A 19,086-nucleotide genomic window follows, 5' to 3' on the forward strand; every position below is an offset into this window, starting at 1 on the left:
TTCCTACACTGGTGTAGCTGGTGTAGGTAAAGTAAATGGCCCTAATATTCCACAACGACCTAATGTGCTCAAAAACACACCCACTATATAGCTTTTCTACGAAAATGCTCAATTACACACTGTGAGCGCAACAAAGATTTTAGCAGAAAAGTTCTCTTATTTATCTCTCGGAGCTTGGGATATTTATATCAATTGCACAACTATTTCCAATATCTATATTGTCCAATATCTTACTTTCAAGAATGCAACTCATTGGCTTTCTATGACAGAATTAACAGCCCTCTGCGAGCGCGGCGAAACTTCGGAATCAAGTTTTGCCACGCATTGGTATCTTATACTTCGTCTAACAAGATATCTACAGCACTGCGAAAGGCAGAGGAGCCCTAGCAAATATTCTCCTAAGTGCCTCTCGCCCCTGCGCACTATAATAGAGAATTGTGCTCTTGCTGTCATTCCCGCCAATTTGGGCGGCGAGAGGCGCGTAGGAGCACAATTGCCTGTTGTAATGCGCGTGATCCTGATTGGACCGTGGCGCCTCTGTCTTTCGCAGTGCTGCCAAAATCTTGTGAGATGAAGTATAGACTATTCATATTATCGTATCTAATAACATCGCAAAGTCCTTACAAATAAAGGTGTCCATGATCCTGCACCTTATTGTGCCTTCAAATTCCAAGTGCATCATTTGCTTTTCAGGCTACCCAAGCAGCCTTACAGTTTGTATTTTGTGTGATAAGGCCACGGCACGTGTAGCCGAAAGGCATCTGGGTAGCTGAGGCGGATAACTGGATTGATACCACTCACTTCTCCTGCTTCCAAAGCTCACTACGTACGTACGTGTCAAACCAGGGACCAGAGATGTGCAGACACGAGACTAATGAACATTTCAATGAAAACAACTCAAAAGCTACATGTTCAAGTCATTTTACTAAGAAATTACTGCGAAATAAATATATTTCGCTATAGATTGCTAAAAAAGTGCCCAATGAACCCAAATCATTGGCCCAATATGGGAGTGTGTTGGTAATTAACTGGTTCTAGGTCGGCCGGACATTACCAACACAGCCTCAATATTGGGCCGGTGGTTCGGGTTGCCTGAGTAGTTACCCTACCCCCCTTTAACCACATTGCCAACCCTGGAAGTTGTCTTGTTGCCCATGACATTCCAACGCATAGCAGGACGCACGTCAGACGCGGTGTGTTCCGCCACGGGGACGTCTTTGGGCGACAACGAGCCAGCTAATCTTGGACATGAAGAGGAAAAGCGGCCTGTTTCTGTGGCCCCGAGGAAACGAAGCCAGAAAGATTTAGAGCCGAAAGGTCAGCGGTGGTCCTGACCGAGTCAACTCGAAGCCGTTATTTATGATGCTGCGCGAACTGCGACCGTCATCGAGCTCTGCTGATTGAGAGGTCTGGCGTGTATGCTGCTAAGGCGGCACAGCCGCCATGCAAGCCAACTTTGGCCGATCGGTGTAGTGGTACTGGCAGGAGTACTTAACGCGCGCGTTTCGATTTATTTCTGTGCAGAGTGCATGTCTGTCTCGCTTATGGTCTAACCTTTGGGTGGTATTAGCTATGCTGCTCGTTAAAGTTGTCATCATCATCATCATCATCATCATCATCAGTCTGACTATACCCATTGCAGGGCGAAGGCCTCTCCCATTATTTCGTGAATGTAATATAAATGTATTGCTAATCACCACATTGAAATAGTAATGTCATCACATTAAAACTGCATTCATAAATGATGAACCACGCAGCAGAACAAGTGACAACATATAGGAGAGGCACACTGACAAACAAGGACGATGCTGCACTGACTACTAATTATTTGTACACCAACACATTCTTCCTTCTCAAGTTCTAACATAGCCTGCTTTATACTCTCTATGGTTCTAAGTACACACAACTTCATCTTTCATGTGCTCCCACTGATGATCGTGTCAGCGCACCTTCTGTTCTCTTAACGAAAGATAAAGGCTTTTTAGATCACTGGGTGGACAGTTAAAGATTAAGTGGTGTGTACTTAGGAGTTGAGAAGGAAGAAGGTGTTGCTGCATAAATAATTTGGTGTCAGTGCAGCAACGTCTTTGAATGTGTTTGTTTGTGTGTGTGTGTTTGTGTGTGTGTGTGTGTGTGTGTGCGTGTGCGTGCGCGTGTGCGTGTGCGTGCGTGTGCGTGCGTGTGTGTGTGTGTGTGTGTGTGTGTGTGTGTGTGTGTGTGTGTGTGTGTGTGTGTGTGTGTGTGTGTGTGTGTGTGTGTGTGTGTGTGTGTGTGTGTGTGTGTGTGTGTGTGTGTGTGTGTGTGTGTGTGTGTGTGTGTGTGTGTGTGTGTGTGTGTGTGTGTGTGTGTGTGTGTGTGTGTGTGTGTGTGTGTGTGTGTGTGTGTGTGTGTGTGTGTGTGTGTGTGTGTGTGTGTGATGCTGCCTTCCGTAATGTTTCTTTGAGATTAAGGGTAAGTAAACTGAAATGAAGAAGGCATCGGAACATATAGCCTACTTCATGACGCTGAACCAGGATGCTGATGAAGGGTGCCTGAATCAGTCATACGTACTCACAGGAGGACTGACCGATAGTGATTTCGAATTTTAAATGCGATATATTTCTGCCCAGGTCCCATCATACGCGGCCATCCGCAACGATATGTCGCACGCGGCAATCGGTGCTGTCGCCACCTCATGGCACCTGTTGGAGTTACTGTCGATGAAACACGTCAAGAGCGGCAGATAAGGTGGGATTGTAAAGGAGTGGCGGCGGCGTTAGAGCTAGTGTGGATCCACCAATGCTCGCGCTTTTAGCTATGATCGATACTTTATGCGGGTTTTAATGCTGGCTGGCTCTCTCTAGCATCATTTTTCTAAAGTCTTATTCAGCTTACCGTAGTTTCTAAATTTGCTCCTGTGCTTTGTTCTCATAGTGCGGTTTCTTTCCGTTTTTCCAAAAATATTATTAACCTATTCTGAACCACTGCAGTACGAAATGTTCTATTCTTTGGTGATTTCGGACACTTTATTTCCGCTAACTATTCATCATGGGAAGGCTCTCAGCAAATGTTCAATAATCCAAATCGCCTCAAGTGATGAGCCGAACAATGGGTCGTTTTTCACGTTCGCAAAACGACGTTCAAACTCTTTGAACCAACGAGTTACAGAAGCATACGAAGGAGTTTCGCTACAATGGACATTCATCGTTCCACTGCGAATGTCTTCGGCTGAACTATTTGCTTTCGAAAACGAAAAAAACTTCGACAAGCTCAAGCACTCAAAGAGAGAAACCGAAAGTGGTTGATATTAAAAGAATTTTTGTTCCAAATATAACTTATACAAAAGGTAGAGAGATATCACCGTGTATCAGACGTGCTTTTAATGTTTCCAAACTTCAGAGCATTGTTATATTTCTGACAATCTGCATTTCTTTAGACGACTTGCATTTTGAGGGTGTAGCCTGCTCTCCATAACCCTTTTTTTTTTCCATAGTTGAAGTGAGACTGTCGCAACAGCGGCAACTGATGTATCTATTGAATTCAGTCTATTAGTGCAGCTGACGGTTCTTATCAGGGCTCACAACTTAAAAACGCTGCTGGAACCGGTACTGGGTATATACCGCTACCATTCACCCGTTGTGCAAGGGCGACTGTCGCGTTCTGCTGCGCTTATCATGAGTTCGGGCACACATTAATCATTTCCAGGAGTCTCACTCGATGAAACGCTGACAGTCAAGTCACATACTGCAATTAGAATGCACATTTAGGAAGACGATGGTCGAATGCGCTTGAATTCCTGACTGCAGCACCCTTTAATGCGCGATAATGTAACATCCAACGTATTTAAAGTATCTATGTGTACGCGTCACCACCTGAGCTGTCGGGGTATAGTTTTTACGTGTATGTCTCTCCGTGTAGACAGAGCATGTTAACTGCGCCTTACATTTCAGAAGCCATCCGTTGACCTGTTTTGGAAAGTGCGAAAGCTTGCTGCACATAACTTACTGCGAAAGACAAATGCATAATAAGGTCTTAGACAAAACCTAGGAACCAGGAGAATCGTGGATTTTTCTGCACTACATGTTTTCTTTGAAGTGCGTTCAACGATTTCCCGGGATTACATACGGCAAGGAAATAGAAGTCTGTTAGAAACTTGACTGCGCTCATGTTGCTCACGTTTGCATAAAATTAATTGTACTGGAACGTACCTAGTGCCACAGGGCGATTTAAAAGGCGACCACCTGCGGCGCGTTAACCGCAGTGTGGACGTTGCTCCTAAATCACTGTACATGCTAGCGCTCAGTAATGCCACAGGAAACACAACACAGAGGCATTTTTAATGTCACAACTGAGAACCAAGCGAAGTTTTTCCTCTACAACAATGAGCGATGTGTGTTGGCTGCCTGTAGTGCATATCGCATACTATATTCACTCGAATTCAGAGCGGTCTCGATTACAAGCCGACGCCCAAAAGTTGAAGGCCAGGGAGGCGAAGAAGTTTCGTATAAAACGTGAGCCGACTATAGGACCACCAAAATAAATAGAAGTAACCCGGAGGCCAGAAAGCGCCGTTGGAGTAGCCCACCGTTGAACAGCTGTTATCGTTGTCTCCAGAGCCGAATATTTGCTTTGGCACGTAATAATATTGCTGTGACTGAAAATGGACGAGTCTTCCTCTGTAAGCACAACTTTCCGCCTCAGCGGAGTGCTGTAGTGATATTTATCCGTTCATGCCAATGCTTCGTGAAGCAATCGCTGGCATCCAACTACCTGCTCTTAGGTCACGTGCTTATTCACGCCAGCCGCAGGCCTAGTGAACCATATGGGACTGAGTGTTGAACCAGCAAGTGACAATAGCATGCATGAGGGAGGAACTAGAGGTTCTGGATTTGCCGTTGCAGTTATGGCGATGGTGATGGCGCAGTGGCGTCGTTATTTCTAAGCCGACACCGCAGTTCCGCATCCTGAGTTACAACTAAAATGATCGGCTTAGATTCAAGTGAATACAGTAAGCGAATGGTGTGTTTTCACTTGTAATTATGGGAGAGGTATGGAGCGAAAATGGGGTGTGCCGTGAAAAGATACCGACAGTGACTAACTTTGGTTTACTCTCCCTATATGGTACGTGGTTTGACTTTTAAAATAGTTTCTGCACTCTGCGTGACTTTTACCGACGGCCGCAGCAAATCACCGCGATGCGTCGAACATTTGAAATTCCCGCGGTAAGCTTGAACGCTCTACTACATGCGGCACCTGGCGGTAATCGCGGCAACAACATGCGTCTTAACCGCTTCTGGTGGTATGACCAACATAAAAAGAAAAAAGAAAAAAAAAGAAAAACTACAAAAACACTTCTGCGCTAAAAATTGTTTTTAATAAATAAAACAACAGCACGTGCCGCTACAAAGCAGGTGGCCACTTTCTACAACCTCGTCATCAGGAGCGAGGCCGTCTGCTTACCTTGCCCAGGGTTTCTATCCTTAATTCGCTTTTTTGTGCTCTATAAATATTAGTACTGTCAAGCGACAATTATTGTGAAAACAAGGCGGCAAACGTTTATAAAAGCATCATTTTAGACCTTTGGGAAACGTTATCAACAAAAGTATTCTGCGTTGCCTACGTAATGTCCCCTCTAAAGCGGGGCGAGAGCTTAGGTTAATTACTGAAACATCTTTGCGTGCTAAAGTTTTCGCTAAATTTCGCAGTAAGGTTAAAATGTCGCAAAGAATTCTGGCTAGCATGTTGCTTCTGTTTAACATTTGAACCAGGTGGGAGCTACATACATACATACATATATATATATATATATATATATATATATATATATATATATATATATATATATATATATATATATATATATATATATATATATATATATATATATATATAACGCATTACACTGCAGTCAGGTTTTTATATTGTATTTACGGCGCAGAAATGTGCCAATGAACCTTGTAATGAGTCCCGTGGAAGTTTCGTTGAATAAAATTTCGATTTTTTTTTCCATTTTTCCCAAAATTTCAGTGCTTGAACGTGTCTATACTAAATTGGGCCTTATCAAACGGCTCCTCTTGTGGTTAGCATTGGAGGAACAGAGGTCAGTTTAGACCCATGTTGGTTACTCATCGCTTGTATTAGTAACGGTAACGGTAAAATCCTCACCACAAATGGCTTAAAGCTTCTGCGTTTGTGTGTGTGTGTGTGCGTGCGTGCGTGTGTGTGTGTGCGTGCGTGCGTGCGTGCGTGCGTGTGTGTGTGTGTGTGTGTGTGTGTGTGTGTGTGTGTGTGTGTGTGTGTGTGTGTGTGTGTGTGTGTGTGTGTGTGTGTGTGTGTGTGTGTGTGTGTGTGTGTGTGTGTGTGTGTGTGTGTGTGTGTGTGTGTGTGTGTGTGTGTGTGTGTGTGTGTGTGTGTGTGTGTGTGTGTGTGTGTGTGTGTGTGTGTGTGTGTGTGTGTGTGTTTGACGGCATATCAACTTTAATTAAATAAGAAAGCTATTCTATGACAATCTGATCTTCGATATGTACCCAGTCTTGAACTTTCAATGGCACTTTTATGAGCGAGAAACTCAAGAACAAAAGTAGCTTTTAGTCCCGCGACGAACAATTTTCGCACTTCCCGCTTGGAATACGTACATGTTTTCGGAAGCAGACGACTGGAAGCATGTTTGTTCTGCATCGTACGTAGGTGTTCTCATCTTGGAACAGCGGTACCTCCTGGAAAGAGGGGCGCGTCCTTCAAAAGCCCTTCAACAATCGGCGATGCCCGGGACGGATGCTTGCTCACTTTGATAGCAACAGTCGGCGATAAGGCTGGGCGCAGTTGCCGTCACGATATCTTTACTGAACCTCGCCCAGTAAGAAAAAAAAAAGCAGTAAGGTGCTTTGGACGGACCATTGAATTTCTGTCTGTCTCTTATGATCATCCATTTTCACTGAGAGTGACCGTTTGACCAAAGGCTACAACCTAAATGTCTCCTTACTGCCCCGTAGCGGGCACTTACAGGACAGATAACCTAAATTTACTCTTCTGCTAGCAGTCACGGCCGTTGCAGCAGTCACGGCCGTTCACTTTACATTGAATTGCAAAACTCTTTCACTAATTTTGAATATTTTTTCTTTGGCTTTCTACTTCAACAGTGACACATCTCTTTATCACAACTCCCTCCACGGTATACTTTTCCTGTCAGTGTGACACTCTGACTCGGATTGTATTTAAAAAGCTACACAGTATTTTTTTACCACTCCTCGCTTCAATCAACCTTCCTTATTAATACTTGCCACCCCGACACCTCAATACAGAAGTATCGAAAACAGCGCTTGGTAATAAAGGCGACACAGCATCGAACAAGATAGCAATGCACCTCCAGGAGCACGCGTTGAGACCAGAACGATAATAGAGTGCACTGTGAGTCACACGCGGCTTCACCGGCGATGAGTCGGCCGCAGGGTTTAAATGGCGTAGATAACAAAGTTCGGCACACCACTGGGCGCAGCACTGCGCGCTCCGCTTTTCTTGCCCTTCACTTAGCGATTGTTCACTCCTTAACCATACGTCGAAGGAGAATGAAGGGAGCTCACAGAGTGGCACTGTTTTTTGGCAGTTTCGGCTACTATTACTCTTAAAAACTCCTTAATGACTTCATTTCAGCTTCTGTCGGCTGGCCTTGTTGGTGCCGTCCAACTCTCGAACATATTCATCGACGAATTCTCTCATGTTGCCCGGGTCAATATTTTTGCTGATTTGGTAGAAGATGAACCAGTCTGCAGAGCTGATGGTTTGCACAATCTCTCGCAGATTTTCCGAGCTTACGTTGCGATTTCGGCTGTACATGATGTGGAAGCGCACGGAGCTGGACACAATGACGACCAACCTGTAGATGAGGAAGAGACCTGTGATGACGCTCAGGATAACAAACCAGAACCACAGGAACACGTAGATCTTCTCGTTTATGATGTTGATGGGAAGGACGCAGACAGCGTCGTGCTTCTGAATGTCGCCGGAAGTACCGAACATGTGGAATGTGCACTTGGTCATTCTCGGGAACACCTGGATCATGGGGTCGTAGCGTGCCTCCCAATGCCACTCTGTGAACTGGATTACTCGCATGCCGTACGTCGAAAACTCGCCTCCCAGGAACCTGTCCATGATGAAGATCTGGGCCACTACGTTGACGAAGTACATAGCCTCGGTGAGCACGAACCCGAAGAAGTAGCCGGTATGGTGACCTCTGTTGCTCACAAGGTATTCGACGACCATATTGCGAGCTTTTTCCAGCGTCGCTTTGTCCTGCATGGGGGAGGACAGTTGCTCCGTAAGGCTGCGGATGCGGTTACCTTCGATGGTCTTCCATGTATAACGAGGAACGTAGAAGAACAGCGCCTGCAACAGGAGAACGAAGCACACCCACTGGTAGTAGGTGTGGTAGACCTTGGGCTCGCCTTCAACGTGGGGGGCTACTCCGGGGTAGGCCACTTCGTCTCCAAGCTTCCCTTTCCAGGCTGAGGATACACTGAAGGTTTTGTGTATCCAGCAGTAGGTGTCTAGCAGGTTTGAGGGCACTGCGTCCTTGCTGATGCAGTCGATAGGGTCGCCGACATACTGCTTGCCGGTCACGAGTAAGCTGAAGGCCAGCAATACTCCCACGGATGCCTTGTGGTGCATGCGGCACATGAGGTTGTCCGTGATGACATATTTGGTTTTGAAGTAGGACTTGAGAGAGCCCAACAGATCCATGGCGACTGCCTCCGAGCCCTTCCAGCGAGCAAAAGGCGAGGTGAACAAGGTGCTGATACACTGTTAACACGTTATCTGAACGTGTCGACGACATAATTCTTATCTCAGAGGAATGAGCCAAGTTGAGCTCTTCCACAAGAGATAGCGCTAGGAGCGCGGCAGCGTTTCTTCGCAAACCTGGGCGCTGAGAAAGGTATACAGGGGGCGTCACATCAGCTTGAAATGATATGTTTTGACACCACGAAGAGATCAGAAAGGGGCCGTGAAATCTTGCTCTTTGTGAGTAAATGCAGGGAGATGTGAAATGAGCAAAAAAAAAAAGGAAAAGGGTGTTTATTTTTGATATTTTAATGAGATATTTTGAAAACCTACAGGTCTAACAAGAAGTAGCTGGCACCACGCATTATCAATGTCGGTATCAAGCAGTTCATGTATGCCTTACCTGGTTGACGTATTATAGGAACCAGTCACTTATTACGAGTGTACGAACGTCCTTTTTCAGTGCCACAAGCCGGACGCGCCAGTTGCGTGTCCGCCACTTGCAGCCACTGTATAAAAAGAGAACGAGCGAGAGAATGTAGAGATTGTCCCGGCTTGCGACCGATGCCTTCAGTTGACGAAAGCAAGCTTTTTATTGGCAACCAATAGCAATTTCAAGGTGCACTTTTCTCCACTTGTATGCTTGCTGTGGCAATGTCGCAAATGAAACCAAGACCACTATTTAAGCTACCTGCAAACGCTGTTAGTGGTGTAGAGAACGAAGAAGTGTTTTAATCTGCACTTGTTGTCGTTGATCACGACCAATCTGTACACAATATATACATTTAATAAATAACGACCGCATGACGCAGTGAGCTGTGCGATGTCAGAGCACGTTAAAGAACCCTAGATTAAATTTCAGGAGTCCTCTACTACGGCGTCTCTCATAGCCTAAGTCTCCTTGGGACATCAAACACCACAAACCGAACATGATCATCACCGATAAATAATTCATTTATCTCCAATTCTCATGTGCCTGAAACAAAAATTGACCAAATAAGTAGGATTTTTTGCCCGTCATTGATTGAAAAAACATTTACCACCTAGAAATCCTAAGATTTGTTTTCCAACCCTATTGCAAAAACCAGCGTCTCCAGTGCGAAACCAGTAAGATTTTCGCGCTGGTTTTGCACTGGATCTGCTGGGCACGCTGGAGGTCTGCGATATTCACTGGAGCAGTAACGAGAAGACACTGGTTGCACTGGTACGATGGGAGAAAAACGCTGGGATTAGCTTTTTGACTCTGGGTGTGTCGCTGGCATCCGCGATGCACTGGGAGAAGCACTGTATGTGCGCTGGGCCGCACTGGTCCCAGTGCCCCAGTATAGCCGGTGCGGCCTGCGGCGTCAGCCGGAGTAGCATCCCTCAGGGGCCACCAGGGCAACAGCGTACTTTCAATCGACCATCGGGGGGCATATGAAAAATATGGTTCAAGCAAGCGCTTTTTGCTGCGAAGTCGTTGCGCATTTGTAAAAAAACAAAGGCAGCATCTTTTTTCTAGAGTTTCCATGTTTCGATAGGTCGTTTCGAGCGTTTCGAGAGAGACAACGACCGCCGCGTCTCGATCTCATGACACACTGACGATTAACGCACTACTAAAGCTGGAATTGAATAATGTGGGCTACCATGCATAACCAACTTCACAGCTGATCTTAAGGGCACTCTAACACAATGATCACTGCCAAAATGTTCAATGCGGGCTCAATCGCAGGCGAGCGTAGCCTGCACCACGGCCCAGTATAAACAGCAGAAAGAAAAACTAAAACGAGGAAGAGAGTAGTTTACCGAGCGATGGGCCCATGAGAGAACAAGCAACAACATACAGCGCTTGTAATACATAATATTTGGCGTGTTTCTCAAGCTTTTGCGCTCCTTCTTACTCTGCGTATCAAGCAGCCGAGCCCTCGGTCATCGCAACGCTTCCCGCAATGTTTACATACAAATAAGGTTTAGTTACACGCAATTAGGGTCATCGCTGCGGCGCTTGCCGGTATTGAAGCTTGGTCGCACGTTTTTCCTTTAAGGCTTCTACTAAAGCTCCGTGTTCAGCGAAAATTACGCTCACGGTAGCAGAGCACCACCCAAGAGCCGGCGTTGGTAAATTTGCCAGCGATGTCAAACTCCGCATGTTAAAATGATTCCAGTGCACAAAATAGCGCGCATAGGCACCCAGAACATTAGTTGCAAGTCGTTACAGCAGACAGCAAGCTAAAATGATCAAGAAGTTGCAATTGTTAGAGCGGTAGCAATGGCCTGTAGGCTGCGAAGTCCCAACCTTATAAATGCGGGTCATGACTTAAAAAGCAAGAAATGTGTAATGAGAATCCAGTTCTCGGAGTGGCGGAGTGGTTAGCGTGTTGAGCTAGTGATTGGTATGTCCTAGGGACATAATTCGAGGCACGCTTGGCAAGCTATTTTTTTTCTTTTTTTTTACTTTTTTGAGGGTTTTTTTATGTACCTAACTTGTTTCGTTACTTTTTACTTTTTAATTTTTATCCCACGCCTTTTTTTCCGGGCAAACAGTGCCGCGTCCCAGTGCGGAGCGTCCCAGTGCGCCCAGTGTCCGGCGTCATACTGGGACCATAATCAGGTATGGCGCTGGGGCGCTGGCACCCAGTGGCACTGGTTTTTGCAATAGGGAAGACGGACTACAAGTTCCGCGTTAACATTTGGTTAGCAAAGAAATCAGAACTTGAGTGATTTGGCTTTACAAATCATTACTTCCGAAAAAGAAAAATATATACTGGAGGCTAGACCACGCGTCTCTCAGAAGCCTACAGTTGGCTTCACTAGGCCAGGACTATCCGCCTTTTTTAACTCATTTTTAAATTACTTCAGTTAGTTAATTAGGCTACGTATCAAAAGGGGGGGGGGGGGGGCATTATTACCACTCAAGGTTGCGCTTTTGACCGTTGAATATGGACACTCAAGCTATTACGCTACCGGTGTTCAACTCTCTGCTGAGTAGCTCACGGTTGCTCTGATCGTCCTCTATTGCAAGTCTGGCGTTCGCAGAAGACATGAACGCAAGGGTGATTTGGCGCTTCCGTGGTTGTGAATCTCTGATGTTCACGATGCAGAAGCCGGGTTACGGAAACTGCTGAGTTAACGCAGAATGTTAAGAGGATATATAAAACATCGCGGCGCAGCTGTGTGATCGTTTCTGGCTAATAATCCGATTTTTCATCCTCTTTCGGGCGCTCATTAGGCTCCCCGTTCCATGCCTCATCATATCATCGCGCTGTCTCTCGAAAGTCTGCATTGCATCACGTAAGGCACGTGTTCACTGCCCACATATGCATGCGATTCATAACTATGCCTTGGCGCTATAGCCTTGAGCGCACTGGGACCAGAGGTAGAACGCGAAACATCTTATGAAGGCATTTACGGTGGACTGCTCAGTCACTGCCTTTTCTGCACTGTGGCATGCGAGGAGAGATGAACCGCCAGCACTCGTTCCCAACCGCATTTTCTTTTTGTTATTCTGCCGGTTACGGTTGCATCGGTGCCGTGTTTCAAACATCCAGACGCGGCGGCGACGTTGTGCTGACAAGCAGCGGGCGAACAAAGGTTCCGTGGCGACTTTGCTTTTGTGGTTGCTGGCGTCTTGTTTAGCTGATACGTGCTGTACGTGCCGAAGCCCATGCGTAGGATGCTTTGTTGTTGTTTTATTTTCATTCTATTTATATACCTGCCTCGTGTGTATCGCTGGGGAGCCGGTGGGCCCGCCTAGCGGCAAGACATCACGCAAATGTTAAAGGGACCGTCTACTGCCGGAGACGAGCATAGAAATGCTGTTATATTCTGGTAGATGTTAACGCTTGGTGGCAGTATCGAGGGAGAAGTCGCGGTTTATCGAGGCGTTTATATAATAAATTGATAATGAGAGTCAGATTTTCGCAGACGTTGGCGTCACACTTCGTCATTTCGTTGTTACTGACATTTCATCAGTTCGGAGCGTCTGAAGTGAATGTACCATATATGTATATTTTGTCATTATGCCACAGCGTGTCCCTTAACAACTTAAGGCTGCCTACTTTTTTCTCTTTCAATAAATTACAGCTGCCTTATAGTTAATTCGCTTTTAAAATGCAACCAAAAACACCGTCATGCTTGTAGAGGCACTTCCATCAACAGCGCTGCTATATAAGCGAGGATGGCTGTTGGTATCTAGAATGCCAAAACTAGAATGCCTCTTCGCGGTGCCCCAGTGGTTATAGCCCTAGACTGCTGTGCCGGGGGAATCGGGCCAATGCAGGCTGCGACTATCGGGTTTCGATGGAGGCAAAAAGCAAGGCACGCCCGTCCTGTGTATGATGTCAGTGACATTAATACCCGATGCATTAATACCCCATTTGTCGAAATTACCATAGGCTTTCACTACGGCACCTTTTAACAGTCGATGTTGATTTTAGAGTTATCCCCCCCCCCCTCCCCCTCTTCATTTCTTACCCCGTATACCATATAATAAGCATACCAACCATGTCATATCATACCCATCATATCTACTATACCAAAAAAAAAAAAAAAAAACTAGAAGCCCAACTTAGCAGTTAGCCCCAGAAAATATTGGGGGGACAATTAAGCTCCGCCTTTAGGAGTAGGCCGTGAGAGCGTTAATGGCTCCCGTTTCCAGCATGGTTCCACTTGCGGATCACCGCTCGCGTCCCTTTAATTCGCTAATGGCTTATTAAGCTCTTAAGTTTTGCCTCTAAAACTACACACACCGCAAGCATATACAATCATAAGATACCTCATTACATGGTCCCAGAGCGGTTCAGGCTATGAGAGACGCCTTAGTGGAGGACTCTGGAGACTTCGACCTGACATCGTACAGCACACGGGCGCCTTGCTTTTCGTCTCCATCGAAAAGCGGCCGTCGTTTGCGGGATTCGATCCCACACCCTTGGGAACAGTAGTCGAGCCCCGTAACCACTGCGACACCCCGGCGGGGCATGCCTCATTATATGAAAGACAGCCGGGCATAGGTAAATATACCGTCTTTAACCATTGCAAGCAGTACGAACGGGCCGATCGCCTATAGGGCGCCGTGTCAGTCGGGATAGAAAGGTCCTGCATGGAAGGCTGCTGGATTCCGATCTCACCGTCCCAACCTAAAGGCGGAGACCTTGGCAGCAATTGCCATTTCGGCTATGTCGTGAGACCAGTGACGTCACACCTCACGACGACCAGTCTGTATGGTGGCTCCATGCAGTGACTTACAGAGTGTAGTTGAGTCTAATTGAAGTAGACTCCCCGCACCACTAATGTATCGCGGGTAGAAAGAAAGATGAAAAAAAGGATGGAATAATAAGTCAGTGCACGGCCATGTGGCGTGTCACCCATATAGCACCTGGCAGATGCATGCCCGTGATTTATCGCTCACAATGCCGGCAACGCCGACGCAATATTCTTCCAAAATTCCTGTATCGGTGTTGCCGGCGTCGGCATGCGGCCAGAGCGTGATCAATCCCTGCACCTTGTTTACTAACGCGATACCGTTAAGGGCCTTTAACGCACTATCATATTAATAAAAACAAAGTGCAGCGATTCTGGCCGCATTTAATAAGCAGTGCAAAAACGTTTGCCATTCATTGTCGCTTGAGATTAAACTTACATAGGTGGGCCAGTTCGTGTTCATTTTAAAAGATGCATATGTTATGACGATTGGTACAGCCTTCTAATCGCACATGCATAAGGGGATTAGAAGAAGATCGCATTTTCTGGCGAATTTATTTTAAATAACCATCGCGGTTTGTGTGTTCCTAAGCGGCGACAGGAAGGTGCACGTGCAATGGATGGTGTGAGCCCGCTATGATACCATTGTTTTGATTCCTACTGTATTATTATTATTATTATTATTATTATTATTATTATTATTATTATTATTATTATTATTATTATTATTATTATTATTATTATTATTATTATTATTATTATTATTATTATTATTATTATTATTATTATTATTATTATTATTATTATTATTATTATTATTATTATTATTATTATCATGGAACAGCGCGCTGTCCCATCAAAAGTTCACAACCATTGCTACCTTGCTTGCAATATTCAGCTTTTGCCATCATACCGTGAGCATAACTGAAATGATGCTTGTCAGTGTGTGGGACGACAAAAATATATAGCCGGGATAATTCAGAATGAAATTGAATTCAGGTGACATTTTTATATCACCTTCTCATGGCTACGAGATAACCTTTATTTCTATACACGTACGCAGCAGTGAGGGCTGTCACCATGAGACAGTTAAGCGCAAAGCCTTGCCCTTTGTTTCACATTTACACAGGCGGCCTTCCTATTGGTCGGAAGAACCGTTCTGCTAGAAAACAGGCTTGGCGCCTGATAAAAATTGCGGAGCCGTGGTGCCTGCACGCACAAAAATAATCGTTCGTTTTCATGCATGCATATAGGCTGTCAGGAAGCTGTCTGTCGCGAGGACTATAGGTAGTCAGTTTGGTGTACCTAGTAAGTTTTAATCCGCGAAGGAATACCAGTACATGATAGATTGTTTGCACAACGTTTTCTCTTACTTGTATGTCACATTGCTTTGCGGGTCCAATGATAATATTCGAACCCACGACCTTGTGTTCAGTTAAGACCGTAGTAACCGAGTATTATCGGAGCCGCCCGCTTATTAATATGAAAAAAAAAGCACATAAATAAATTTCTCGAAATTTAGCCACTGATCAGTATGAGTCGACGAGAAAAGTGGTCGGCGAAGTGTGCTTCAACTGTCGTGCATCGGAGGATCGATATTTTGTTATGTCGTTTATTTTCGACGACAAACAACGCAGATGGGTGCGTTATATCGAAGTTTCCATTGACCGTACTCAAATTTTATACACACAATGCGAAGAAACCACAAGACAGGTCGTGGAAAGGGATCATATTTTGATCTTTTGGCATAAAATGTATCAGCTTGCAAGTCCTTGTTCTGACAGGACCATATATTGCATTTTTAGATAGGAGAACTGTCTAGTATCCTGCACTGAATAAATTTGCGCTTTTTGATTATCTTTTCCTTTGCTGTCTTTGATACAGAGCATATACAATTTCTACCTCTTACACGCCTTTCCAAAAACTGTACTTTATGATGTAAAAATGGAAAATGCGGCGAAGGATACGAAATTAGCTTCTTGTAAGATATTTATACGACCAGCCTTTAGAGTACGGCTGTGTTTTCAGGAGCCCCTGTCAAAAAGTTTAAAAAGGGAATGAGAGAACTCAATGACTGCTTGACGTATTTCTTCCGGAGACAGGACGGATTCAGAGACGGCACTTTAATATCCATGACGGATATATTTATTGGAAGATGTAGGGGAGTCCACAATAATGCGAAAGTATCGATGTCTCTGTCCGTGCTCTTCAGGGAAAGGGAGGGTGCAGTATTCTATCGAGGCGGACTCATGCGCGCGTACAACAGTGAGTGCCACGGGCGCCGGTTGGGGAGTGATGAGGCGGCGGCTTCCCTTTCTGGTCATTCACCTGGAAAGGGGAGGAGAGAAGCACTCAACTCCCTTTGACGACAGACGTTTCAGGAACGAGCCTCAACAAATTTAAGCAAACGAAACTAAACTTGCCGCCCACGACTAACCACTCGCTTCAGCAGGCATCGGCGCCGCGGTGCCTGCAGGACTTCGTCGCAGGGTGGAAGGGTTCCCGACAATGGCACAAAACGTACTTTGATCCGTGCCGACAACGAGCAGGGAGAGGTAGTTCGCTGCTGAGGCGCTGCTGTACGAAATCAATGGGCTATCAGGCGTTAACGACGAGTGGTTCCTAACAACCTGGGTCACTGACAAGAAGCCAAGGTATGCCATTCTTGAGGCAGCTTTCTCCTTTCATGGGACGAACAGCGAGAACTTGTGCGGTGACTTTTGGCGTGCAGGTGGGGACAGTTCTCTCCGAAAACCTTCCCTTTTCTAGTCATACAGCTACCCCGTACAATCCCTAGTTCAGTGATCTGCTCGAGCGAATGTGCAGTTTCTGAGCTCCAGAAGCAGGGTAGCGTACGACTGACGCATCTGCTGCTTCAGGCTGACTTGGTTTTGCGATGGCCGCTGCTGCACGGCCAGGGCGAAAGAGTAATTCAACCTATTGTTGTGTAGTGGGCTGCAATAACAGTGGTATTAACACCAAGGGCCGACAACCACCGGTGAAATTTTACCGTTTCCCCAACAAGTGGTACGAGAAAGACAGGCAGCAAGCGTGGATTACTGCCGTCCGTAGAGTCAAGTAAGTAAAAAACGTGTTCGGTTCACTCGCGCCGTCTTCAGGTTTTCCTGTTTAGTTTTCTGCCGTGTTCATTGCAGATGAATAAGGAACATTTCATCGTTTTTTTTTTTTTTTTTTTGCTTACTGATGTACTGACACGGGAACGCCAGCTACCAAGTTAGGAATGCTAAGTCAAATGTATGCTGGGCTGCCCGCCTTAAAGTGCACAACGTACCTTATGTAAGTTATTAGCGTTGAAAAACACACGATGTTAATTATGACATTGTAAACTGAATTTTGTTGCACTACCAGCTGAAACTGTGCAATGCACTAATATGTTGAACGAAAGGTACACAGAAATGAAGGTCCCGCAAACGTTCTGCCTTTTCTTTTTTTTTCTTTTCTACGGTGTTGACGCGCGGAGAATTCTTAGAAGCTCGCCCAAATTATGTCATAATCAATGACTGCATTTCGCTCTTGTGCTTTCGTCAATCTGTCGTCTTTGTTTGCGCTGTTTACGCTTGATGAATGCTTAGAAACTCCCTAAATTTTATCCCTAATCGTTTTACGCGTTCTTTCTAGACCACTATTTCAAACGTGATAATTACGCTATCACAAAAATATTTCTCCATTGGCAAATAGCGAGAGTGCTTTAACTTCTCACGCACACTATATGACCACTTAGATTGCATCAGTAGCTTGCTTGAAAAGTGAAATAATGGCTCGTAATATTTTCATTCCTGCAGACCTGATGGAACTCAGTGGGTGCCTTCGCCTCACGCATTAATTTGCAGCACACATTTCGTAGGCAATAACAAAAGCAACATCGCCAACCATCCATCCTACATACCGACTATTTTTCCCCCTGCCTACAAGAAGAAGAAAGCTCCTGAAGAAGGAAGGACACTGAGGTATGAATTCTACTGAAGAGGAAAATTTAAAGTATTCTTGTAGCAATTGTGGCAATATCTTGCCTCCACAAATGTACAGTGTAACTTCAATATATATGCGTATAAGCGCTAAATAATTGCTCAATACGTCGGTGTTATTCGGATATTCTCTGTTTGATGCAGATGGTTAAGGCGTTTTACCGAGAAAGAACGGCGCACTGCAAGAGGAGAGCTTTCATCACAAGCGACCACGAGTTCAACTGAGCAAGTGCAAGAAGCTTCTGTCGGGTTGGTCCAGCAACAAGGGTTGACAGTCAACCGCTGTGATCCTTTTGTGGCAGACGAATCGGAACACGGGGCCACAGCCGATCTTCCTTTCACGACAAAGGCCGATGTTGTAAGCAATTTAGAAGCCTGCAGGTGTGAAATCAGAAAATGAAAATAACTTTTACGCTACTTGTAAAAACGAAGTTATTATAGGTAAAGTACATCGGTTCTACATGTTTCACTCTTTTTCAGGAATGCCAAACGATACCTTCGGCCTTAGGGGAGCTTGCTGTGATTATGTCAATGACGGATGGATCCGAAGCATATTGTCAAGTTAGTCATGAAGAACAGGAAGAGCAGGTAAAAATTGTTAGTGTGCTACTGCCACCTATCGGGCCGAATTTTTTTCGGGCGGAAGCATAAAGCCCCGACTCCAAACACACACGTGTCATGTACTGCCGCGCCAGTGGCCAGTGTCGTCGCACGCGTCAGCCAAAGCCAGTCTGCGCATGCGTGCAACGCCTGACGCGTGCATTGCGAGCGCTGACGCTGCGATCTGTCCCTGCCAGATATCTGGCGCGCTACACGCGTCGGAAACTAGCGAGGGGTTTACAATAGGAAGGGACCGCGCGGCTGTCCCCTACTCCTTTCTTCTCGTCCTGAAGTCCACTTAGCTCCCACTGCTTCTTTTCATCACAGAATGGTTTTCTTCACGGTTTTCAAATTTTCTCAGTCCGCACGAGAGGGTGAGCGAGCCAGTACCACGAACATGCAGGTGCATTCCCCTTTTGCGAAGCCTGCCGTGACGCCGGCGTTGACGCGTCGCGGTGCGTGGAAAGTGCTTTGGAGTCCCCGCTTAAGATTTAGTCAAGTCAGCAAACGATGAATCACGGTGCATAGCTGTTCGGTAGAGGTGCAGCTGTATCTAAGACGAATGATA

At 45.6% G+C, this 19,086-nt stretch overlaps 1 protein-coding gene across 1 annotated transcript; it reads right to left on the minus strand.

Annotated features, from left to right (window-relative positions):
• Nucleotides 1–6,859: 6,859 nt before the first annotated feature.
• On the minus strand, nt 6,860–8,759 carry LOC146209257 (innexin inx2-like). Its single transcript, XM_084598329.1, has one exon. The coding sequence runs from the start codon at nt 8,713–8,715 to the stop codon at nt 7,621–7,623; it is 1,095 nt and encodes a 364-aa protein (XP_084454455.1). The 5' UTR covers nt 8,716–8,759; the 3' UTR covers nt 6,860–7,620.
• Between the last annotated feature and the right edge of the window lie 10,327 nt (nt 8,760–19,086).

Source organism: Amblyomma maculatum, chromosome 1 (genome assembly GCF_055883805.1).
Source record: "Amblyomma maculatum isolate TAMU_Amacu chromosome 1, ASM5588380v1, whole genome shotgun sequence".
In the NCBI taxonomy this organism is placed as follows: domain Eukaryota; kingdom Metazoa; phylum Arthropoda; class Arachnida; order Ixodida; family Ixodidae; genus Amblyomma; species Amblyomma maculatum.

Excerpts from the sequence above, each read along its gene's own strand:
- LOC146209257 (XM_084598329.1), bottom strand. The coding sequence starts at position 8,715 with ATGGATCTGTTGGGCTCTCTCAAGTCCTACTTCAAAACCAAATATGTC.